This window comes from Vigna unguiculata, chromosome 8, assembly GCF_037176805.1.
Source record: "Vigna unguiculata cultivar grain cowpea cultivar isolate G323 ecotype 2 chromosome 8, ASM3717680v1, whole genome shotgun sequence".
In the NCBI taxonomy this organism is placed as follows: Eukaryota; Viridiplantae; Streptophyta; class Magnoliopsida; order Fabales; family Fabaceae; genus Vigna; species Vigna unguiculata.
In genome coordinates, this window is record NC_140799.1 from 27,405,117 (window position 1) to 27,432,530 (window position 27,414).

The window sequence follows — 27,414 nt, forward strand, 5'->3', positions numbered from 1 at the left end:
CTAACCTTGCCCAAGCTTTAGAATAAGACATTATATTAATGTGGACAATGCTGAACGGAAAGGAGGTTAACTGGGGCATCTGGTTAGAAATCGGATGAAAAATGCATTAAGAGACAATGCCCCTTTACCATTTGCAAACCACATTACTGACATTGTAATTCAATTTAATGTTCCTTTTGAAGATGAACCCTTTGAGGACATTAATTAGAGAACATCCCCAATTGGTGTTGAAGTACTTCATTCCTTTGATTTTGTAAGAAACATTCATTATCAATGGGTTCATAAACGTGAAATGGAGGGTCAACCCATTCATGAGCGCACACCATCTCCACCACCTCAGCCTATCCAGGATCCATCTACTGCTATGCTCAATGATATTATCCACAAGATCTGTGATCTGCGGGCTTTTATTAGTTCCAAATTTGATAGTATTGATGCTCAGGTTGGTCAAATTGAGGAAGACATGGCTTACGTGCGCTGCCGATTTCCTTCTTCTTAGATGCAATTTATCTTTATGTTATTACAAGCTTTGTATATTTTTAATGCACCGTGTACTTCGCAATGACATTCTAGTTTGTTATATTAGCACCTTAATTAATTATAATATTTTTTGCTACTTTCTCCCCTGTTTTTAGTTTCAGATTCATAATATTATGATTGCTTTTGCATCCAAATAAAAATTAATGAACTTTTTCATGTAAAAATCACTATTGTAATCGATTACATTCATTTTGTAATCGATTACAAAAAACCCATAAATACTAGAATTCATTTTGTAATTGATTAAATCAGGCAGTAATCGATTACAATTTATAAAACGTGCCCCCTCCCAAACGATTTTCATTAAAAACATGCCCTCCACAACAATTTCCTTTCACAAAACGTTTAGCCCCACCACAATTTCTGCTTTTGACCGTTTGACCTTTTTCATATAAGGGAAAACATACAGGGGTAAATGATTTCTTTGTTGCAAAATCGTGTGGGGACAAAACGATTTGTCCATATACGTAATTTTCTTTTTAAATTGTCCATTACCATAATTATTGTGGATGATTTGCCTAGTACAGAAAAAAAAAAAAAAACAAGTTACACCAATGAAAAGAATCAAATAGAACACACAAAACCTTAGACAAGAACTGTTGAAGCCAGTAACAACAAGAACGGATCATCATTGATCTTAAACTATCCCAAATGATCGAGGATTGAATCAAACTCCAAAACTAAAAACTAGAAAAACAATAAAGTCGTTAAACATGATGGTTATGTACTATAATCTCACTCACAAATTAGGTTGAAATGTAAGGAAATAAATTCATTGAGATACCTCAATGACTACACAACACAGTGCAGAACATGTTTCCTTTATTCTTCCGATGAAACCGTCCCATGCTCTCTGTTATCGATGCACTGCAAGGGTTTATTTTTCATCAAAATAAAAGAACTACAGAATATCTCAAAATTAATTATGATAGAGATGAAATACCTGAATCTTCAAAAAGTTTTGCAAGGATAATGAATATGAAAAAAATTACTTAAACTGTTAAAGGAGGACAAAATTTTAAGTAAAAACTGTCAAAGGAGGGCCGCCAGATAAAAGCGCCTAAATTTTGCAAGCACTTTTACGTTTTTATTGTTTATTATTTAGTTTAATATATTATCCAATAAAAACCTAATAACTATAATTGAATAATTGTAAATTATATTTATGATATTAATAACAAACTTTATTGTATATGTTTTTTAAAGCAGAAATTGATAAATCACCATATTTTTTAAATCATAAATTAATATAAAGAACAAACTTTATTGTATATATAAGTGTTGGAGCTAACTAAATTTCGTTATTTTTTAAACAAATTAACAAACTTTGTAACATATTTTTCTAAACAACATAACAATAAAAAAAATATTAAAGACAATGATAATATTTTTGGAAAGAAATAAAATTTAATAATTAAGCCATATAAGTCTATATAAATTTTAAAGTATGCAAAAAATAAGAGCATGCAGAAAGAAATTGTTAAATTGAAGAGAAAAGGTCAAAATTTATGGCTGAAATATGTACTTATAATTATATATTTTATGGTTTCATGAATTTTGATTATAACATTTTATTTTCTTTTAAACATATTTAATTGTAAGAAACATTAAATTGGTAATATACTATTTTTCTTTGATAGGAACGGGATTTAACATAAGTTGTATGCAAATTATTGATAGAAGAAAATATTTTTATAAGAAAAGAATTTTTATTTTATTGAATTGGAAATTATCGATCTTGAAGAAGGACAATTAGTACTTTGTTCATGCAAAAATATGTAACAATAATCTCTTTCTATCTAAAAGAATTATATATTTATGTCTTATGGTTGGCGGTTGGATCACAAAAATACACGTGTTCATGCGTATCCGTGAATAAAATTTGCTATGGATAGTTAGTACCCATAGGTAACGAGTATTTTAATACCTACTTATAAACGGATTGGGTGCGAGTATCATACTACTTAAACAAAATATTAAAATTAAAATTTAATTTATATTTTATTAAGTTAAATTTAATTAAAATTTAATTTATATTTTATTAGGTTAATTTTAATGAAAATTTAATTTAATTTTTTATAATTTTATTTAAAAAATTTATAAAAAAATTTATCTTTTTTAAATATTTGTGGGTATCTACGGATACCTGTGGGTTTTAAAAAAATCTGCGTGTATTTTATAAAGAGACACCTGATAGATAACGAACAGGTAGCACGTGATTTTTTTTTTGCAGATCGGGTTGCAGGTAGGTACTACTCGTGTCCGACCCGACCCGTTATTATTCCTAGTTGGAGGTTTAATATAAAAGATTGTGATATAAACTTGAAATACAAAATAACGGAGTTTAAGTTAAATTAATGTGACCAGAATATAGGTAACTTGGATTACTTAGTGTCTTGAAAAATATTATTGAATTTACTCTAGTGAAAATAATGTTATTTTATTTAAATGGGATCGGTGGGATGTGTATTTCAATGGGAGAGGATACAAAGAAGATAAATATGATTTTTTTTTATTAACACTAAGTGTAAGATGAAAATTAATGAGTCATATAGTCAAGCTCAACCAGTGCCTTATGTTAAAGCAAAAATCCTAATTGGCTTCACGAGTTGAAAACAAAGCCCCTAAAAATTGGTATGGTATGTCAAGTTATAAATGAAGTGTGTCAAAAAATGAAGAAATCATCTAATGTTATAGATAAAAAAGTATGAGTTTTTATTGGATAGAAAAAAGTTAACCCACTCTACAACTAATGAAAATTAAAAAATATTTAAGGAAGTTATTGATGATGATGATAAAGAAAGTGATGATAAAAATATTGATTTAAGAGAAGAGAATGATGTTATGATTAAATTTAGATAAATGATTATTATTTTGTATAATTATGTGAAACAAACTTTGTTACCATATATATATATATAATATTTGAATATAAAGCTACCGGTAAATAACAATATAAAAAAATCATTGTAATTACGAGGGGATGTAGTGGTCTAATTATTTTATTACTGTAAGGGCATTAGTTCAAATCCAAATTAGTAATATCTATTAATTAAAAAATATTTAATAAATTTTATGTTAATTATATTTCAATTATATGAAAAATAATTTTATTATGTAACATTTTTAATAACAAACGTGTTTTTATCTCTTAAATATAATTCTTGTGACATTTGTTTTATTTTATCACTATTATGAAAAATATTTGTGATAAATATAAAATTAGTCAGAAATAATACATAAATAATGACAAAATTTATCTTTATCACTGCTAATTTATCTTTATCACTCAAGTCTCTCAAGAATGTAAAATGATATCTAAATAATTTGCTGAAATAATTGGGTAGAAAAAAAAATTCAGGATGAGAGAGTTGTATGGATTTTAAATTAACTATTTTAATATATTAAAGCTTCATTTTAATTTATACTTAAAAAATTAATAGACTAAAAACACATTTTTAACATGATAAAATAGTGCACTTCAAAACTTTTTGAAATCATGTAAAAGTTGAATCTATTAAAAACTTATTTTAACATACTGAAAACTTCTTCTCAGAACTAACCATAAGTAATCTTAGTCAATATAAATGAATATCTAATTGATTGAAATGTTCTCTATGAACATATATATTTTATGAACTCATGCATATTTAATTAATGGAATGACCAACTACTATTATGAATTCATGCATTTTAGCTTGAATAATGTTGGCAAAACATATGAATGTTTAATGGATAAAAAATTTTGACAACAAATTCTTATGAAAAGTGAGGTTTATGCCAACGATGAGGTCATTAAGTAAGACTCAATCAAGCAATAAGTTGATGGCTTGAATGAAGTTTTCTCTTAAGTATGAAAATATGACATAAGACACAACCTTCAGAAATGTGTCTTCAAGGTTGAGATAGGTAATTTTATTCAGCTCTATGCTAACCCACTAAGGCATTAAGGCAAATTCAGACAAGTTTCCAGTTCTAATCGACATTCAAAGTGGCAAAGCTATTTGTAAAAACCAAAGATATTTGAGAAAACCAACCCAGTCGTTTTAGTTTGTTAAATGCAAATAAAACTGTGCCGTAAAATTTTAAATAAAATTCATCTTTAAAAAATAAAATAAATTCTGTAAATTTAACAAAAAAATAAATTCTGTAAATTTAACAAAACAATAAATTCATAAATTAAACTTTAATAACTTTTTTAATTTTAAAATTTTTCTTACTAATAGTATTATTTTAGCCATTTTTTTAGATAAAATTAAATACTAAAATAATTAAATTTTAGAAATTAATACACGTAAATATTTTAATTTTATGCATATGTAAATACTATTGGATAATAAAAATATATTTTGGAAAAGATAATCTTACAATTTTATGAAATTGAAATGAATGATATTTGAATTACTTGCAATTAATTTTTTTTATATTTTTTAAATACTTGTTTGGATAAAATAATTTAAATATCTTATATTTTTTATTTTTTTATTTGAAAGTAATTAAATTTCTCTTTTAAGATAAAATTCAATTTCAACAATATTTACTTTGAAATATGAACCTTTAAAATTAAATTTAAAAAATAAAAGTATTAATTAAATTTAAATATTTAAATAATATTTAATAATTCATTGTTTTCAATATATAGCTATATAAAGAAAATGTAGCTAGTTATAAAATTTTGATTTCTTTCAAATCATATTAGATATCATATAATTTTTTACATCTCAATTATTTGACAATTCAAAGTTAATCAATCATTTGTTATCATATCAAACAAATTACAAATTTCTTCAATTTTTGAGTGGATAGCAAATTTAACTATTTAAAATACATTTTGAAAATTCTTAAAATTTGATTTTCTTGTCCAAACAATTTGTTTTATTTAAATATAAATAAATTTATCAAATAAATAAACATTTCAAATTATCTTTAAAGATGACAAAACAAGAAACTCCACCTCATTTTAACCTACACTACCATTGACAGAAGGAGAGGCGAGATAGCATGTAGTAGAAGAGCGGATAATTTTATACTTTTAAAACTTTTTAGCATATATATATATATATATATATATATATATATATATATATATATATATATATATATATATAACAATATATAAAGGAGATTTTCTTTTCTGTGTCCACATTTCAAAATATCAATTTTACCCTTTAAATATAATAATTTCTTAAATTTTTAAAAATTGACCATTATTTTTACAAGCTTTTTATAAAATCGGTTATCTCTACTTATTCTCTTCTTCTTTATTTATCAATGGTTATTCTTTCATCTGTTTTGATATATTTCACTTTATTTTTAATAAATATAATTTTAATTTATATATTAACTTAATAATATTACAATATTATCACCTACTAATATAATATCATACATATTTAAAAAATTTATACACATAGACACGATAGCACCTGTATTTATGCTAGTATATATAATGTAAATATATTTTCAGTTTTAATTAATTAATTATATAAATTCAAATAATTATTTATATTACTTTATTATAATTAATAATTAAAACTTAATTTTTAAATATTAATTATTTAAATTATAATATTATTATTATATATTTACATTCTTCAACTAATATAATATACAAAATTAATTTTTAAATTACTTTTTATTTCAGTTTATAGTTTAAAAAGAGTGGATTGGAAGGTCGATCCATCTCGCCGTACCTCTAACCATCAAATTGAAGGATCAGACAGAACAAGCAAATTGAGCTAGTAAACGAAAGTGGAACTATTATAACATCAGGCTTCTGAATCTGTTATTCCCATAATTCAATTAGATTTTTCAATTTTGAACTTTTCCTCCTATTTAAAAGGAAACTTCTACATTTAAAATTTCAACGACATAATTATGAATTTTGTATAAAAGAAAAAAAACCAAACTCATCGATAAATAACTAAAACTGGAAGAAAAAAAAAAGTGAACCTAAACAGTTATATCTCATTTTAGATTATCATCGTTGATTTATATTTTGCCTAAAAGGATTTCCTTTTGATGCTTCTGCAAGGGAGTTCTGCAAGTGTACGACTACAATGAAAGCCCCTCTACTTTCCATAAAGCACGTAACATTCACAACATCAGAGTTGTCAGAAAAGATATGAACCATGGCAAAGTGGCATTTGTTGCACATGATATGATGTTAGCGTTTCGACCTTCATTGATGACAACATCTAACGGCAAAATCCTTTTGTTTGAAGAACTCAACCCCAAGGGGAATTTCAATCGGTATTTGATCTTCACTTGAATATATTGTCATTGGAGAGCCATTCGCTTGAAATTACTCAAATACACCCATCAGTTAAATTTACCAAGTTCCATCTTCTTCTTGATAGCCTTTTGACCGTGATAAATAAATGAATCTAGTATTCCAGAAACGGTAAAGATACCTGCTTGTGCAACAAACACAAAGTATGATTCTTTCAGGATTCACACAAATGAAACATATTTGTGAGTATTCAAGCCAAATTATGCAAAACTAAAGAGGAATAGAGGAAGATCCATATTACCTCCAACTATAGCACACACGTTAGTCAGAAAATGCAAGAATGAGACATGTCCTTCGGTAAAAGTAACCTTCAAAATGACATTCCAGTATAAGACGTGGTCAAAAGGGCAAAAATGAAATGGAGAAAATGAAGTCTAAGAAAGTACTTGAATGAAAATAATTAATAAAACTATGGACTCTAATATTCCCTATCTTAACATCAGCCAAAAGCTATGATAATTAGGGGTAAACCACCCCACCTTAATTGGAGAAAGGTCATAGAAGAAGAAAACTCCAGGGAGGGACTGCAGACGGCCCACATCTCCAGTCCTGAAGTGTTCCGTCACAGAGAACTGGCAAAACATTTCAAGTTAGCATTATGTTTCACTAGCAAGAACAAAGAAAAATGGAAGAAAGTGAACTTTATAGGCTCAATAACCTGATTTGACTGGATAGTATGCCCATTGACGTCGGTGTATACAGTCGGCACAACCTGAAAAACAAACAAAATAAGTGGCAAAATTTGATTAGTCCTCCTTAGAAGCATATTGATGAGCTGTTCTGCATTATTATGTACCTAAGGTCTTTTAATGTCTTGACGAGAGAAAACACAAAAGGTGCACATCTCCCTAAAGAAAGGTCTAATACAACATCAACAAAGTCCTATCCAATAAGGTCTATATGGATCGCACAACATTATTCGACTCAGTTAAAGACCAAAACTTCAGAGTTTCTTGCCACCCTATATATTCCTTTTCTCCACTCCCGCTGAATGTTGCAATAGATACAGCGAAAGTAAAAGGAATAAGAATTGTATCATAGGGTATTTCTATTGTCAAAAAACTCTACAAAATTACTATATTAATTATAAATAACTGAATAAAAAAAGTACAGGTACAAAAGTGTTCTTAGTGACAGTGATACAAACATCTTAACCAAATGCAAGTTATCATACATAAATAGACCATGTTGTATGTAGCAAGAAATTAAAAATACCAAAGAAATGGAAATAAACCAAACCAAAGTCGTGGTGGTTGGATACCGCAGGAATGACTAAAACAGCGTATACAAAGATCAAAACAAACCAATATATTAGTTTTAAATTGTTGAAGCAAGTGCAAAATTGTATAATGATGGGTGAAACAACAACTAAACAAAAAGATTAACTGTTTTCCTTGACAGTGATGGCTGGCATTTCTCTCCATCACGTTCCATCAAGGTTAACATTTTTTATGAGCGTTCAAGAATTGCTCATTAGCAATGAGGGAAAGAAAGGTCATCAAGGTATGAGAAGAGGTCCCACATTGAGGCATGCCTTCCATCACCTCACACGTGAGGCATGCCTCGTCGCATATTTTAACTAAACTAGATTGAAACCAAAACAGAAAAGGACAAGTTATAATAACCTCGAGTTTTGGTTGGTAAATTATAGGTCAGTTTGGACGAATAAAGAAAAATAAGAAAATGAATTTCATTTCTTCATAAGCCAAAATTAGCTTATACACAAATTTGAAAAAAAAAATAGAAAAGCTACAAATTAACTCTCACATTCGTTAATTTCATTTGAAAAAAAAAATAGAGAAGCTACAAATTAACTCGCACATTAGTTAATTTTAGTTTATGGAGAAACTAATTTAAATTTCTTTTTATTTCTCTCTCCTAAAAGGAACTTGTGGAAAAGTTCGTCCAAACAGATCTTATATCACTTCCTAACAATTTTGGAGATTACACCACACTTTGAAATTCTACCATGTGCATTTTTAATTTTACACAAATCAAAGAAGACCCTAATCTGTACAATTTGTATGGTGAAAAATATATAACGAGGGTCGAGTATAATTTCCAAAATTAAACGACAGGCAATTTTAATTGTCAAAACATGGGAAGTAAAAATCTTTGACATGGCCAAAAAAGAAAGGAAAATTTGTAGCCTATTGTATACTCTGGATAGCATCGCTACTGCCAGTAAAATAGATGACAAATGCACAAATGCTAGTAAAGAGATAAAAATAGATATAGCAAAAAAATTAATAAGCTAAATTGATATAATAACATGTATGCCTATTCTCCCCAAATTGAGATAATGACCCACATTTGGTCATTTGAAGATATAATAAGACGGGAGATTTTGGTGAGTAGGTTAAATATTACTACATTGCCATAAATGCAACCATTGGACACTGTGTAAGCTATATAGATGATAGTTTAAATAGACCTTTTGATCTCAATATTACAAAGATTTTTTTGATTCCGTCCAACTATTTTGAATACTCTCAATTTGGTCTCTTTTTTTTTTTATATCAAGTCAACATAGTTCTTTCTGCCAAATTAATAATAACGACAATACAACGATGACATGCATGAACAACAAATGACCCGTCATCAGTCAAAGTTGACTTGTTGACAAAAGTGACATGTGGCATGATCAACAAATGCCATGTGACATTGCAATAGCATCATCACCATGAATTGGAAGGAAAGGATTATATTGACTCATTTTTAAAAAAAAATAAAATGGAACTAAATTGAGAACATTCAAAATAGTGGAACAAAATTGAAAAAATCACCATAATATGGGCATCAAAAGGCCTATTTAACCTACATAATATTATAATGTTGGCCTATATACATTCAATATATACTCACTTTTGATTCATATAACTTGTGAAATTAGAAGAAATAACAATTCAACTCAAACATTTTCTTTTCCGTAGTAGACAGAGGACATGGGGATAGACAAACAATTGGAAATTATAGTGATTAAAACCACAAATATAAAAATGAGGAAATGACATACATGCTTTAATAAGATTTAGTATTAGTATACGCAGAGATACAGAATTCTAACCTTAATAAAATATTGGTACATCCCACTTGGTGTTTCTTGTATCCAATGCACACTGATAATCAACAGAGCGTCAGAATGAATATACACAATAGTGAACTTTGATAAACTGTTGACTGGATTTCAGGCTTTTAGAATAGGAAAAGCTCACTTGTCGAGAGGATTGACAACACCAGGGAAATACTCTCCATAAGATAATCTGGTGATGTGGTGACTTAACTGAATTACAAAATATAGGCATGTCAGTATCTTGATACAAGATGAGTGAGAAGAAATTCTCTTGCCAGAAAATAACGAAGTCTTATGTTGCTTTTGATATTTCATATAAGATATAAAATGTGTAATAGAAATTACAATAAAAATTTGCAATGGCAATACAAAATAACAGATAGTGTCTTACATTAAAAGAATCCTTTTGAAAGGCCAGCAGGTCATGCACATGTACACCAGATTGCTGAAAGCTTTTCCCAGGGGCAAAATGAAAGTTCCCTGCAACCTTATTTACTTCCAAGAAACCATACACATTGCATCCTTCACCTTCTTCATCCTTGATTCTTTGTAAGAATCCTTCTCTTTTGCACTAAGTGACACACATCACATGCCAAATAGGGACTGGATTAAATTAACAATTTGACTTTGAAATAGGAGTTATTTAAATAGAAGAGAAAGGGCAATAACACAAAAACATCAACTATTGAAGAAACAGCTAAGTGAAACATTGTAAGATACACATGCTAAAAATATTTAGAGAAAAAAAACTATATAGCATTAGCTAATATAAACAATTATATGAGTAAACATGGAGAAATGTTCTTCCATTTAAGTTGAAAATGAAATCACTAAGGAATCCATCCTCAATCCTTTGGTAGTTCAGTTTACTAGTGAATGATCAAGCTATAGGCCAAACTCTTTCACTGCAATGCTACATTGGCTACTGAAGCATAATGAGCTCTTTTGGTAGGTTTACAGTCACATGGTTGGTTTAATGTTAACCTATTTCTCCTTGGTTGGGACTCCAGATAGAACCAAGAAATATAATGAACAGTTCTAAATGCTGTTGCATGTTGATCTACCTCATGAGTTCACTTGTAGTATCCTACCAGTTTACAATTCTAGCTAGGGAAAACAAGTTAACTCACTTGCAAACTTGTTTCTGAGAAAGCTCAGGTAAACTTGCAGACTAGCGAATTTGAGGGTCATTGATCATCAGGTCTGTACTAGAATGATGTCCTGCCTCCAGAAAATCCCACAACAATTTTTCAGTGCTTTTCAAAACCCCAAAATGCAGCATTGTGAAACTTGAATGCCTTCAACCTCACAGTGGCACAAACTAAACTCCAGAGTTGTTTCTGTCATGGCCAGAATTCAGTTTCAATGAATGTGATGAATGAAGATTCCGGCCTGCAAAGATTCTCAACTCAGTTGCAACAATGTGATGAAGTCTACTCTGATAAAGTCATTGTTGCAAGCCTGCAAGCCAACATAGAGACTAGGTAAACCTAATTTCAACAAGGTGAAGAGAAGCCTCTCCAACTGAGGTGAACAATCCATCTATAACAAGGTTAACCCAGCTGCAATCTTATGAGGGGAACCATCATCTTCTCTCTTCCGAAAATTTTTAACCTGGTGTCTTGTAATTTGTCCATCACTTGCGGAACCTCTTACATTCTCTATAATGAAATGTGACCCCACCATGTGGTATGTGAAATTGCCTATATGCTCTATTTGTGCATTGAGCAATGAACTGAACTTTAGTTTATTAGTTGCGAACAGATAGCTTGAAATTTGAAACCTCTGGATCATAATCCTCAAGAATTTGGTTGTTTAGCTTGCATTGTTATATTTTGTTATTTATTGTTTTCTTAATAAAAATCACATGCTAGGCATCACTATGACTTTGTTATTTTAGTTTGCTTTACTATAACGTTTTAATGTTGAATTTTCATATAGTTTACATGTTTGGATATTGTGATGGGTGTTTTAATGATTATTTTTTCAGTATTGTGAGGTAGAGGTTTGCAGAAGCTCCATTGCAGACTCTCAAGTTTGACACCTTTATTGTGTTAAAAATTTCTCCATCATAATGTCAAATTGCATGTGTGCTGTTTCATCAAGCAATAACCCAGTTCCAGAAAAAAGGTCATGTTAAAGGGTGGCGACCAACTCCTCAACAATAGTAAAAGAATGAAACCAAAATAAATTGAAAGTATGAGCATTGCTTGTAGAGGAAATTTTCACATATATCAAGCAACAAAATCATGTAATATGCTCAGGAATAATCTTGAATTTGAGTTCAAGATGTCATAAGGACAAACCTGATCAATTAAATCTGGGTTTGAAAGAGCCCAACCTTTCTTACGGTATGCTTCACGAACATCCTCACAGGAATTACAACAATCATCATCCGACTGCAAACATAAATTAGCCAAGATTCAGGTAACAATTCAATTTATTATGCTAAGAAGAACATTTCAAGCGAAGATACATTCAGTTCCATCATTATGAAGCCTGAGTCAGAAACCAAATATATTAGATTAAAGGAAGAAAAAAGCGCAGGGGCTTGACTATTAATGACACCTAGTTGAAATCTGAAAATTGTTTATGCAGAACAATATAATATGACCACTTCTGTTTCTAAATTCAACCAGCAGTGAAATAAAATACAAGATTTCTTAGTAAGCAATGTAGTTATAAATGAACAATTTCCACTTTCTTCCCTTTAATACGCAAGGCATTAAACCAACACATCCCTATAATGCATAATTTTAAACCAGGCATACCGATTCAGCACCAAAACAGGAACCACAATAAGTCTCGTTGTGCTCAAGCCTGCCTCCATGTCTTTGCAAGGGCTTTTCAATCTGATCAAATAAAAAGTCAAATGAATAAAATGCTCCAAGAATAAGACGAGCAAGAATAGTATGTTTGGGAAGGGAATTTTAAGAGCTAAGTTGTTTCAAAAGAAATCAAAATTTTAGAATTTTATAATAGCAATTTGATTACTTAAACTAGAGAATTTCAAATTCCATCTAAAAAGAATTTGAAATTCGTCATATTTTTAAATTTATGTCTCTTCTCTTCGTAATTTGTCCTCAACTTAATTTTGATAGCAAGATCATCCGTTATTGTTGGCTTGGTTGAGGCTTAGTGTCATAATATCAATATTATCTATTGATAAATTTCAGCGAAGGTTTCTTCATAGAAGGGTCAATCATGTTTATATTTCAAAAAATCAATACGGTTATTTTATTACCGATGTAGGCCAAACGACATATTTTGTATTTGATGTAACTTGAATAATTATGGCTGACATAATTTTGACCAACATCAATTAAAAAAAGTTGTCAATGGCAACTGAAAAAATCTTACTAAAAAATAACATAAACCAAATTAATATCTTCAATAGTGATATTTTTTGAATTATTAAAATTGTTTAATATTTAAATAATTTTTTATTTGATAGTAATTGAAATAATTTATCTAGACAAAAAATTTAAAATTCAATCAATTTGAATTGTCTTGTTCAAACCAAATATCTGAAAAATGAGACCAATTCGAATTCAATGTATTTGATGTCTTATAAAATATGAAATTATCTATCCAAATGTAAGGTAAAACCATAAGTTAAGAAGAAATAACGATAAACCACTAATGATATAATCTTAAGAAATGCAAAAAAATTAACGAATTCTGGAAGGAAACAAGATAAGTGACTGCTGTTACAACTTTACAAGCTCATTTTCAATAGAAAAAGCTCCTTTAAAATGCGTTTAGTCACCTAGGAGTGCTAAAAGCTTAATGTGTCAATCATGGTTTTGAAATAAGTTCAACGACCACGCTATTGCCTGCGACTCAATGCTTTGAGTTCACAGCAACCTGATTCCATTTTACAGCAACGAAACTGGACCAAATCAGCCACAATGTCCAGTAATATAAAGGATAATGATAAAACTGCACCTCAATTTAAAACCTTACTACCACAGTAACTAATCCTAAAATATAAACGCATGAATTACAAGACTACATATATCCAACTGAACATAATTGCGTTGTTTACCTTGGGAGACCCAATTCCTTCTTGCCTCGTTTCTATCACATTGCCGTGAGAGTCTAATCTCTTTTTGATTATATCATGTTTCTGAGAGTTACAAAGAAAAAGATAAAATACATTGTCACAAACCATGAAATTACGCACGAAAACCAAATCACCTACCTCTGCAGCTCGAGAAAAAAAAAAAAATTCACTTGTGTATCTTAATTCATAATTTTAACAATACATACAACGTCTAGATGCTGCTCTCCGCTGATATCCATGGCATCGAGACTAAGTATGGAACAGGGAAGCGCAGGAAACGTGACATCAAACTGCACTTTCAGCATCAAAACGACGAAGACCAGTTAATTGATAACAACTATTTAAACAAAAAAAAAAAAAAAAACCGTTAATCGGAGAGGAGAGGAAGTTAGCTATTACATTGATACGCATCGTTTCGCCTCTGGAAGTGTCTACAACAAGCTTGGTCTCGGTGACCGAGTGGAGGTATATCCCTGGAGGCAGTGCAAACACGAGAATGAGTTTGGATAACGAAAATGACGAAGAAAGAAGAAAAAAAAACGTCGATGGAAAGAAGCGTACGGAGCTCGGAGATGAAGAGCAAGAGCATGAGGATAGAGGAAGCGAGGGTGATAACGCCGCCGGAGAGCGTTCGGCTGTAGAAATCTTCGTTGATTTTGGGGTACGCGTCGAGGTTGCGGAGCTTGCTCATTATGCCGTCCATGCTTGAACTTTCCCCAAATCGACGATAAAAATGGCTGATCCAAAACCGAAGATCTAAGAAAAATAAACCTAAGTTTGATTAAAATTGAATTTAGGAGAAAAATTGGTGAGAATGCTTTGAAATTGAGAACACCCCGTTCAATCGAAATTCTTCGGAGGTTGGATTGGTGACGGGGCGTTTCAGATTGAATGCAATTTCCTGAAACTGCGACGCCGCTTTGTTAATCTTGTTCTATTTTAACTCCGCGTGCGTGTGTTTCTGGTTGGGTTGGAATGGGTTGTTACCAATAAAATTTTTTGTAGCTCTCAGTGGGAAAACATTTTTGTTATTATTGTTATTTGTTTTTGTGTCTGTCGGATTCGGATCTTGTCCTGGCCCACTTTCATCTTGTAAACTTTTCCAATTTTCTCAAACAAAAATACACTTATATTTCTCATATGTACACACAAAATAATTTTCTATCCGTCCTTATAAAACTCGTGCTATTTCATATAAAATTGTGTTCCTAGATAGCAAATAAACTCGTCTATGTGAGTATTATCTGAATCCATCTCCGTTTTGATGAGAAATCTTCATGCATTGACTGGATATGTGTATGGGTATGGAGAATCCCCGACTTTTCCAGTTAGGTATAGGGATGGGTATGGGGATGTACATATCTTCGCCATAACACTCGTTTCCGTCATATCTCCGTATTAAATTATTAAAATATTCACAATTAATTAAGAAATCATATATATATATATATATATATATATATACTTTCTATTTTTTATTTCTTTTAATTATTTGGTTTGTCATGAAACTCATTCGCATCTCCAATATATTTTTCATCTTATCATAACCTTTATGTAATTATGTTAAAATGATTTATGTTAATTAAAAAAATTTTATGCCTCACATTTGAATATTTCTATTTTTTTTAATATTTTTATTTATTATATATTTTCATTTCACATGAGAATGTTTATACTCATTTAAAGTAATATAAAAAAAATTTCTTTACTTATTATTATTCATTTTTGTTTAATTTGAAGAACTCTTTTGTTTCGTCAAAATAACTTTCGTTATTTTTCAACCATTAAGTACATATGTTGATATTTGAAAAGTTTTCTTAGTTCTCTAAAATCATACCTTAATTATACATTTGATTTTCTTTGTGCGATTTTTTTCAATAGTTTCTCAAATTATTTCTAAAACACACATTTGTTAGTTTTTTAATATTTTTATTTATTATTTATTTTCATCATGTAGAATAATATTTCAATATATTCTATCTAATTATTTTTTTATTTTCTAACTCATTATTAATCATACTGTACATTTTTCACTTTAATTGTATAAATAACTTTTATTTACTACAATATAAAAATTTAATGTAATTGTTATGAATATTTTTTTGTCACTATCCAACATATATTGAAGTTCAAAAGATACAAAATCTATGTCAAAATTTTATTATTATGTTTATTATTTGTTCTTTGTGTCATTTTGATCAAGTGATGTATTATAACTTTTATTAGTGTATAAAAAAAAGATTCATTAGAATTTAAAAAATTGAAGTAAACAAACATTTAAAATATATTTTAATTTGAATATTTGTTTTCCTTTTATATTTTTTTAAAATATTTTTTAATTTTATCAACTAAGTTTCATTAATGTTTGTAGTTTGCAAATTTAATAAATGTTTTGGTTCTCATAAAATTTTATTTGGTATTCTAATCTAAAATGTAAACAATTATAATTTATTTCAAAGTATTTGATATGGAAGAAACAATCATCCTTCTAATATTGAATATTTGATAATATTATGTTTTCTTTATCGTAATTTTTTTTCTTTTATAAAAATTAATGTTGGAGGAGTTAGAACGAACTTGACTTCTATCACTTAATTACACTACCCTGTATTATCAATGGATTTTGTTCTTTATCTTAGTGTACTTGGAAGTACTCTTAATTGTAATTCCAACCCGATGTTTGTAGTATTAGAATCTAAGGGTGTTAGATGTAGGATGCTCTGTATGTATAGAATTCTTTATGTTGCTCTAGCTCCATTCTAAGTAGGTCAGCCATGGAGGTTTCCTTCATGAATGGGTTTGCTTCCAAGCTTGGGTAGTCATCTTGGTTATCAACCATGGAGGTTTCCCTCCCATGGGTTTTTTTTTTTAATGTTAGCTGCTATTATAGAGCTCAAGGTTTCCTTGTAGTGAAGGTTTCCTAAAATGTGGCTCTGCGCCAATATTGTTGCTCAACTGCATGCTCTTATTTTGGGTTTTCTCATTTCATCTCTTCTGGTTGAGCTCAACTTTGGGGCTTAGCACTAACTTCTTAATTTCCTTCATTTTTCTTGCAAAAATAGCAAAAATAAATTAAATTTCACTTTTTATAACTTTTTCTCTCCCAATTTCGTGTTTTAATGCAAAAAAAAGGTTGTTTGAGTGATTTTTACAATGAACTTATGCAAGATAAGCATCTAAATGATATGCAATTTTACTAATACTAAACACTTATCAATATACCTCGACATGTGGGGTGTGTTGAAAGTCTCACATCGACTAGAGATACGATGATTTAATAGTATATAAGTTGATGCAAACCTCACTATATAATCCGATTTCGTATGGTTGAGCTAGGTAAAAGGTCCACTTCTTAACATGGTATCAAAGTCATAGTTTAGATCCCATCCTAGTGAAATTGTTTGTTGGGTCTATTATCCCACACGCTATTGTGCCGATGTTGCACCACCCATTAATATCTAGTCCCACACATAAGATGTATATTCCCGGGTGTGAGGAAGGTATATTGGAAGTCTCATATCCACTAGAGATAACTAAATTTCATAGTGTATAAGTGAGTGTAAATGTCATCTTACAAGATGATTTTGTGGGGTTGACTTAGGCTTAAAATCTACTTTTTAACATGGTACCAGAGCCATCAATTTGAGCCTATCGTAGTGAAATTTAATGTTTGTTGGACTTATCTATGTGTTTGCATTCTTTTTCACCTAATAGAATTGTTGTAAGTATGCATAATTCAAGGAATATGAGTTTCTTTCATTATTTGCCATTTCTTTTCCTCTTGCATTTCTCTTTTTCTATTGATGACATACTTTGTTGATTAAACTTGGTTAATTGATCCTTGTTAACTCATCACAACACTGATTTCAATTTGAAAATAAATTGAATCTCAAATGATGCATAATCATGTACATTATACCTGTTGTGTTTTGATTAGAATAAACAAGAATCGGTCAATTGAGTTCAATAGTGAAGAATATTCGAACCACTATTCCATTTGTTATTGATTTCAATTTTACAAGTTAATGATTTGTGTTCCTTGATTCTATTGATCTCGTGATGATCAATTGCTTGTTTGAAGTTTCACTGTGTTGATTCGTGCCCAACAGTTACAATTTTTGCAAGCGTACCAAATCGTTCAAGTAATAAAATGGAAAGTCCACATATCGTAATCCCAAGAGACTTGCATTGTTTAGAGAAATTATGTTTATTAACTAATTAAGGTGAAAACAATGTGAATATACTTCAAAAATAGAATGTTTATATATATATATATATATATATATATATTTGAAACACTTGGGATGTTTCAACCCTTGTACAAAATAGTCATTCCATCGAGTATCTCATGAAAATACAATATGTAATGGAGTTGCGCCTAATATTAATAAATCACTCCTAGCATTAAGTTCCCAACCATAGTATGTATATTTTTTCACAAAATAAGTAGACTTTACACAAAATAAGTATAGAATATTATTTTCTTAATTTGTCCACCTTCCATATATGCATTCATCATCCTCCTAAAACTCAAATTCTTGATCTATGATTGCAAAAACATCTCTTCCCACAATATAGTATAAGTCTTTTAAATTGAAGAAATTGTTCAGAAAGATAAAACATTTTAAGTAAAGTATAACTTGTTTATGATACATAAAGAGAAAGTGAAAAACAAATAACAAACAAAAATTGTTGACGATATATTTCTACAAGAACGTGGTACAAATATTTTAATGTGCATGAATCAATTTCTGAATATTGTAAGGAAGACATAATTGGGTTCCACTAAAACATTCGTTCTCATATATTTTATTTGTAGCTTCAGTTGGGTGAGCAACATCAAAAAAATAATATTCATTCCGGTTTGCACAAGGTTTCCTTCCTTGGATACACGGGGCAAAAATAATTTTGAATCCTGAAAATGTAAGAAATAAAAGTATAAGTTATGATTATATTGGAACACAAAAAACACATGAAATTCTTAATTCCTTTTTTTTTTCGAGAGATTAATGGTAGACGTTGTTTACCAAAGTTTTATGGGGAATTTCTTATTTTCTCGGAGAAATTGTAATTATCCATATTAATGAAGAGTGAATTTGAGAGTTGGGTTTGCAGCTCTTGTAGCTTCCCGAGGAGTTTGTCTGAGTAGTGTTTAACCTTTTGATTTATATCTTCATTGCATTTTTGGGAATATGGTGTCCTTATAACAAATGCTGGTGTGCATCCAATTTGACCAATTCTACTTACCACAAACTTTCGAGCTCCAAGCATATAAATTCTCTAGGGAAAAAGAAAGAATGAAGGAAACACATTTTTCAAATTCTTTGGGAAAAATTGAATACTTATGATATGTAAAATACTTAATTGAAAGGTGACATTAAAATTTTACAATTACTGCAGGTGAGATATCAACATGTAATTCAAAACATTTACTAAAAGATTACCTTGATACGTGAAGCCAGTTGCTCAAGTAAGTAGTCTGCATATTTTTCTGGATTTAGATTGTATTGGTTCCATTTGGGTAATTGAAATAATTCAACATGTAATCATTAGATCCGATTGATAAAAGGTATATGGAATTGGATAATTAATGCCTTAGTTTTGTTTTGCTATGTATGCTTCTTGGAAGATCGTTGGCCACGGTTAAGGTGAAGTATTCAATTTGTTTGTCTAAAGACAAGCAATCTCCTTTCGTCACAAAATAAAAATATGGTGAGAAATAAATTGAAGAAATTTTTATTTATGGTTCAAATATGTTCTTTTATCCTAAAGTTACTTTTAAAAATTATATATGTTGTTTTGTTCATGTATTTTATAAAAGTTATATAAAACATCTTCTCAATAAACAACATTGGAATTATTTGTTATAAGATAAATAGATTTCCATAATGAATTAGAATATAACTTCCATGTGTTGTTTGTTAAAAGGATATTTTATATCACTTTCATAAAATGCAAAGAAATAAATATATAATTTTTAATGATGAAACATATTTTTTGGAAATACTTTCAGAGAAAAAAGGATATTAAACTATATTTATTTATTTTGAATCTTACTGCTTTGGTTGAATTCAAGATTCCACAAGATCTTGATGCATAGTTAATTCTTGTGACTACTTGTTGTCTCTCAGACTTGGGCACACCCAAGTATGGAGGCGGCATTGGCAAAGCCAATCTGATAGCTACAGAAGGACAATAAAGGCGTAAAAATCCAAGTAATATTGTTTTTTTTTTGTTTACATGGAAACATTAAATCTCAACCAAAAAGAGACACAAATGGTGTTTGAGAAGAAAGGTGAAATAGTTACCTATAAGGTCAACAAAGGTTTTGCCATTGCTAAACCTTCCCGTGGAACAATTATTGAAGTCAATGCCATAGGGAAATGCATTTGCCTTGGCAAGTGTGTTGAGATTGTTGTTGTTTCCAACGTCTACAGTTGAATCACCAAAAACGTACAAAGCTGGCACAATCCTCTTTCTAGAATGTGAGGCATCGACCCAGAATGTTAATTGTTGAGTTATGATTATGGAAATAACCCAAAGAATTTTTAAGCTTTTTTCCATTTTGTTTTCTTTTGGAGCAATTGAACACAACAAATAATGTCTTAAATACTGGCTTTTGTGGTAAGTGTTACTATTTCATAACAAAAATTACAACTCAAATGTGTCTAGTTATATCTCAGCATGATTCATTGTTTAAGTCTTGTTTTTGTGCCCAAATAGGGTTTTTGTTATGCATTTCCAAATTAGGTAAAGACTAACTCATTCTTCCTTATTATTCCTTTTTCATTTGTCTTTAGTTCCACACCTCTTCATTTTTTCTTAATAAATTTTAAAAGTTATACTTCCTATTATTCTTTTTTTAAAATATAACTCCTATTAGTTAGAAGGTAGCTAGACAAAGAATAGTTGAAACTAGTCAAATTCATTTGTATAGTTTTTTATTTATTTTAAAATTTCTCAATTGTAAATTCTTTTACTCTCTAATAGATAACTAATACTAGTAATTAAGTTTTGAGAAAATGAATTGCAAAAGTAAAATGTGTGTGTAGTTAACCATTATTTTCTTAAATTTGTTTCTCTACTAATTTTGTTTCTCATTTACCTCTTCCTTTTTAAGAAAAAAATAATTCTATTATGTATTTTTTTTATCACCAAAGAAAACTATATGATTATAAATTAAGTACTTAGTGTACTTGATAAGTTCCTTATCTTTGTTCTTTTGTCCTAGATAATTGCATTTTTTAGGTCAATTTAGTGTTTAATTTAGGGTTCTTACATTAGATTTAGGTTAGAGAGCATTTTAGGTTAGTGTTACAAATTTACCGTAGTTTGATGTTTTTAACATGTTTTAGTGTTAGGCGTAGAACTAATTTTAAAAGTAGTATATATTAATAGAATTTTAGTCTCGATACTAATTTCTTTGTTTAAGTTTAGTTCAAGAGTCATAATTAGGTTGGATTTTGTTTAATAGCTTTATAATCTAGCTTAAGTATTAGTTAGTGTTATTGGTAGTACATTATAGTATGGAGTAGTTAACCTTTTGATTTATATCTTTATTGCATTTTTGGGAATACGGTTAAAAGGATTAAATTCATGCAGTTCTAAAGTTAAGGAACTAAATTGGGTTGAAGTTTCGAAGAGGACTAATTCCAATTTTCGCTGAAAGTTAAGGGACCAAAAACATATTTAATCCTTAATTTATTTAATTATATTAGATATTGATATTATCAACCAACTATATTTGTCAAATAATTTTAAAACTGGTTATATCTCTCCAAATATTTTTAAATATTCATATGAACTTTAAATATAAATTATATTTATGATTACTTTGAAGATTTTTGAAAGATTATAGCAACAAAAAAGCTCAATCCAAGTCCTATATAAAGAGACCAAGGGGAAACAACAAAAAAGAAGCTAGGATATTTGGAGCAAAAAGAAGCTTTCTCCTCACATTCTCTTCTATTTTGATTCCATGGAGAACTAAGTTTCAATGGTTAGTTCCACTGTAATTTCTTAATTGGATTCTGAGATTAGATGAATAAATTTGTTTCTTCTTTTGATTCTTGTTGTGATTTATTTTCATCTATGTCTTTTAATTGAGAAGTTACTTTAATTAAATTTATAAACTTTCATATGATTGAATAAGTTTTTGCTAACATTTGAGAAGTTACTTTGATTACAAGTGAAAACTTTGATCAAAGTTAATCAAGAAGTTACTTTGTTTGATTATCCTTTTACTAGATACAAGAGGTAAAAGAATGGACATGATTAGACTTAGTAATATTTAATTGAGAAGTTATTTTGGTTAAATTTACTATGATTTATCTATAAATTCTTGCTTTTGATTGAGAAGTTACTTTGGTTAAAAGTGAGGACGCCAACAAATTAATTTAGAAGTTACATTGATTAATTTGAAATCTTAAACAAGAAATCAATAACAATAATATGTAGAAAACCAATGATGAATCCTATTTTGGAAAAAGTAGTGGAATCAACCTATTTTCTTTACTATTGTTTTTATATCTTTTTATCTTTTCAATTATATTTCTTTCATTCATTTATTATTTTGTTTATCCTAATCTTCTTATACTTTTATTATTTTATTTTACTAACTCTTTTGTATAGTTTTTATAAGAACTAATTTGTTAGAAAGCAATTCAGTGTTTGTTAGGAGACGATTTAGGGTTGACTTTACCATTTCTATTTTGTTAAGTATTACCTTAGCAATACCAAAATTGCTATAGTTTAATAGTATTAATTTGATCGTGTCAATGATAGCATTATCAATGACCTGTCACTAAAATGTTTCACATTCCAAGATTTTCAGCTAGTACCCACAATAAAAGAATTCGAGCATATTTTGGGCTCACTAGTGAAGGGTAAGGTCCCCTAAAAGTACTATGACCAACATACTTCAATTGTTACTCTAGTAGGAATCTTGAAAGTGCACCCTGCCGAGCTAGAAAGTAAAATGATTATCAGGGGCAATTCGAAAGGCATCCCTCAAGGGTATTTAGATTGGTGTTAGCAACAATTGGCTAAGAATGGATTAGAAAGACATTCATGGACGTGTTAGCTCTCATACTCTACAAAGTCATGCTTTTTCCTAACATGAAAAATGTCGTTGACCATATTACCATTAATTTGTTTGTTGCATGTAAGTCATTAAAAAATCCTAGTTAATGCAGTTTTGGTTGATGTGTACAAAAGTCTAAATGTTTACTATGAGCTCAAGAGGAAGAAGATATCATGTTGTCTACCCATGTTGTATGTGTGGTTCATCTCCCGAGTCGACAAGGGTATTTCAAATTCTAAAGGTTTTGTTGATGAATTATTATTAAACAAGCCAAAACTTAAAAGGGCAAAAGATTGGGCTCAATTTTTGTGCAACTTTGAATAGCGGAAAGATCAAAAGGCGCCTTCCTTGGTAATTGATGTCACGTATCATTTCATGTGGGAATTTTCCTAATGTGCCTGTCATAACCACAAGGAGCTATGTGAATTATAATTTTGTGCTAGCTCAACAATAGTATGGTATCCCATTCGGGGCTCCTCGAATCTAGAAGCTCTGGTTCCCATATGGACTCCTTATGAGGAAGGAGTTTCCTTCAAATTAATTCAACAAATTAGAAGTGCTTGGGATGAGGTTATGCGTGCGGAAGAAGATCCAAGGTCTTGGGTAATGGAGGGCAGAATGCCTTATGATCAATAAGTTATGGAGAAAGTTAAGTGATCAGACTCCTCTCCTTCAAAACAACCGCAACCCACAGAATCTAAAGAAGTGAAAATTTTGAAAGAAGAGATAGAGAGAATGAAGATGAAAAATGATGAGCTAATTGATGATCTCCAAAGTCTCTAACAAGAATGTGCATGACTTAAGTGTGTGATAATGAGGAGAAGAGAAAGGTGTATCAAAAGCTATTTAAGAAGTAGAGGGAAGAAGGGAATCATTACTCCAGAGTTAAGCAAGATCTTGCTACAACCAACATCGAATTAACATTAAGGGCTCGAGAAAGACATGCAACATCTTCATTTAAGCACCATAAAAATCAAATGCATCAAGAACTTTAGAGACACAAGAATGAAGCATTAAAAAGATTGTGTGATGCTCAAGTTAAGATCAATGAGATTGAGCAACAAATGAAGGAGATAGTGACAACCTATAAGGCGAATACGAATGAGGAATGCTGATACCAGGCAAAATCAAAGAAAAAGAATCAAGAGGTGATGGCTCAGATGAATGACTGCCCCTTTGAGCAGGAATGGATCATAGGACATTGGAAGAAGTGCTTTCCATAGTTGGTTGCCTAAGCCAATGAAGACATCGCAGACTTCTCGCTATTATTAGTTGAAGTTGAGTCTATGCTGCCAATTTTTAATCCTCCAAGAAAGATCGAGACCTTCTTGGATCATTGCAAGAAGCTAATAGGAGAGATGAAAAGCATGACGACTAAAGCTAGAAATTAGGTTTTGTAGATGGTTGGGTTGTACTGACTTATGATTGACTATTTTCCATGTTAATTTCTATTTACTCACAACTTTATAATTTCTTACTAGAATAAACACCTTGCATTATGTTTTTCCTCCCTTTTCTTTTTCTTATTTTATTTTTTTAATGAAAAATAATAAACCAAAACAAAAAAAAAAAGACAAATACGTGAATGCCAAAGCACCCTTACAAGGCACCAGCAAATAACAAGAATATGGAAGATTGGGAAACCACTCAAGAGACATTGGAAGATGATATCAACCAACTAAATGGCCAAGTGGGTCAAATCTCGGAGGCATTGAAATCTCTAAAGGCCTCAGGAGAAGCTTCCTTTACAAAGGGTGAAGAAAGCACTTAAGGAACTCTTGTTGCTTTCCTAATGTACGATTTACCACCAGGTTACACTCTACCTATTGGATAATACTCAAAGACTGAACATGCTTCCTTTTCATTCCCAATCAGTACTTAAGGCTTTGCATCAACTTCAACACACATGGTAGGTACAAGAGTGAATGAAGCGGCTACATTCGCGGGACCACGAGTGACTGTAATACCTAAGCCTTCAAACACGACTGTCGGTAAGGATTCTTTGACCAAGATCACACCACACCCTAATATGCAGGTTGTAACATCCCTACTTTTAAATAACTATATTATTTATTTTATCCTCATCTTTAAAAATAAGATTTAGAAAATCTTCTATATTTTAATGTTTCATATTTTATCTAAATGTAGTTTGAACATTTATAATAATAATAATAAAAATAATAATGATAATGATAATATAATAATAATAATAATAAATCAAGTAGCTTTTAAAAAAATATTATAACTAAGTAATAATGAAAATAAATGATATAAAAAAAAGAAAGAAAGAAAAGATAGAGAAAGAGATATAATTCTTCATTAATTAAAGGAATCTTATCTTAATACATGATAGCATTACATTTAATGTATGCATTCATTACTTGGCACATGCATGGCTTGTAAATGGATGAATGAAAGGGATGATGAAGGAAAGATGAGATAAGATGACATAATGCACATGCATTACATTTAATGCAATGATTACTTTACAAAATTTTGGTTCATAAATAGTTTTCAAGTGATAGGAATTTGAAAGAGTGAAGATAAAGGGAGAGTTACGTAAGAAAAAGAAGAAGATATAAGTGATAGCCTCATTCTCATGCTAGGTTGGGCCAAAGCTTGAAATGGTGACTATGGTGGATGATGGATTCGCGGAAGTTTGGTGTTGAGAGAAAATGGCTCTCGGTTTTGGTGATTTACTGGCGGGATGAAGGTTGTTTGTGGAGTCCTAAGAGAGGTTATACCAACTCTAGAGAAAGGGGTGCTAGAGGGACCTCTTGGGATGCTCTAGCAAGTGACTAAGAGAAGAAGTATGGCTCAAAAATAATTTTGGCAGCATAACATTATCATTCTCAAAGTGCCAAATACATGAGGGGCTTTCCTCTATTTATAAAGTAAAGTGTCTCCAAAATGGTCCAAACCCTAAAATGCTAATATGCACCAAAACCCTATAAATGTTATCTTGGTAGAGGAGAGTTTGACATGTGGCAATCCTCACTCTCACAAAACAAACCACTCATGTGTTGTCATGTGGTAAGCTACTTTATGAAAAGCTTCTCCAATAGAACAATGATACATGGTCACTACCTTTCTAAGAGAACTCTCCATTAAAGAATTTGCCATGTGGCACATGTGGGATGCTCTTCCTAAGCTAACTTGATTAACATAATTAAACATCAAAGAGTTGCATAAGCTAGGCACATATGATGCTCCCTACTTAAGCAAGATTGTTTTTAAAACCCTACACTACATGGCCTTTAATACAATTCCTTTAAAGGAAAACCTACACTACATGACCCTTAATACAAGGTCTAAAAATGCTCCATGATGGCCTAAGTGAAAAGGAATTTAGCTTCACCTTGACTAGATGTTGCTAACTCTTCTTGAATTTGCTTAGTCATGCTTCTTGTGAATGGACCCTTAGCTAAGGGTGTGCCACCAATAAGGCTTATCTCCTCATTAATGAAGAGAATCTTTGCATTAAATACATGTTATCATAAGTGTTCACATGAAAAAATGTAATGAAAGAGAAAAAAAAGAAAAAGAAAGAAGATAAGGAGATAAGAAGGAATAATGTGCATTTACGGCAAATGTGATAATGCAATTCATGCACATGTATGAATCCTTGCAAATGTGATCATGCAATTCATGCACATATAAATATAGGTGAAATGGGGAGAGAATGTGGAAAAGAGATAAAAGTTACATGAGAAAGGTGAGAAAGAAAGAAGGAAAGGAGAGAGAGAAATAGAGAAAATATAGAGAGAAAGAGTGAGAAATTTTGGAACAAAAGCTTCGAAGAGATCCTAGTCCTCATAAAATATTGCTATTGTGTCCCTTCGACATTTAAAGGTAAATGAGGAGTGAGGTTAAGCTTTTTCTATGTTAATTTTGATAAACTCGTGTGTGTTATATTAATTTTTTTTTATTTTGAAATACATTTACTCCTATTTAACTTATTTTTTATTTATTATCCTCTTCATTTATTTATTTTTATATTATTTAACTTATCTCCAGTTAAGTACTGGTCCTATTTATTTATTTCTCTCTAGTTACGCATTGATTCTGTTTATTTATTTCATTTAATTTTACCTCCAATTATATACTAATCCAAATTATTTATTTTATTTAATTTTATCTTCAATTATGCACTAGTCATGTTTATTTATTTCATTTAATTTTATCTCTAGTTATGCACTAGTCTTGTTTATTTATTTGATTTAATTTTATCTCCAGTTATGCACTAGTCTTGTTTATTTATTTCATTCAATTTTATCTCTAGTTACGCAATGGTTTTGTTTAATTATTTCATTTAATTTATCTCTAGTTACACAGTAGTCATATTTATTTATTTTATTTAA

The 27,414-nt window shown here is 29.9% G+C and overlaps 1 protein-coding gene across 1 annotated transcript; it reads right to left on the bottom strand.

The window, feature by feature from the left end:
• Positions 1-6,487: 6,487 nt before the first annotated feature.
• Positions 6,488-14,966, bottom strand: LOC114194709 (uncharacterized). The gene is made up of 13 exons (XM_028085081.2): positions 14,533-14,966; positions 14,371-14,444; positions 14,178-14,261; positions 13,954-14,034; positions 12,677-12,757; positions 12,212-12,304; positions 10,297-10,476; positions 10,048-10,115; positions 9,900-9,951; positions 7,491-7,544; positions 7,312-7,404; positions 7,074-7,140; positions 6,488-6,953 (listed from the first exon to the last, which is right to left on the bottom strand). Exons 1-13 carry the CDS (start codon positions 14,672-14,674, stop codon positions 6,862-6,864), a joined length of 1,161 nt encoding a protein of 386 aa, XP_027940882.1. The 5' UTR covers positions 14,675-14,966; the 3' UTR covers positions 6,488-6,861.
• Between the last annotated feature and the right edge of the window lie 12,448 nt (positions 14,967-27,414).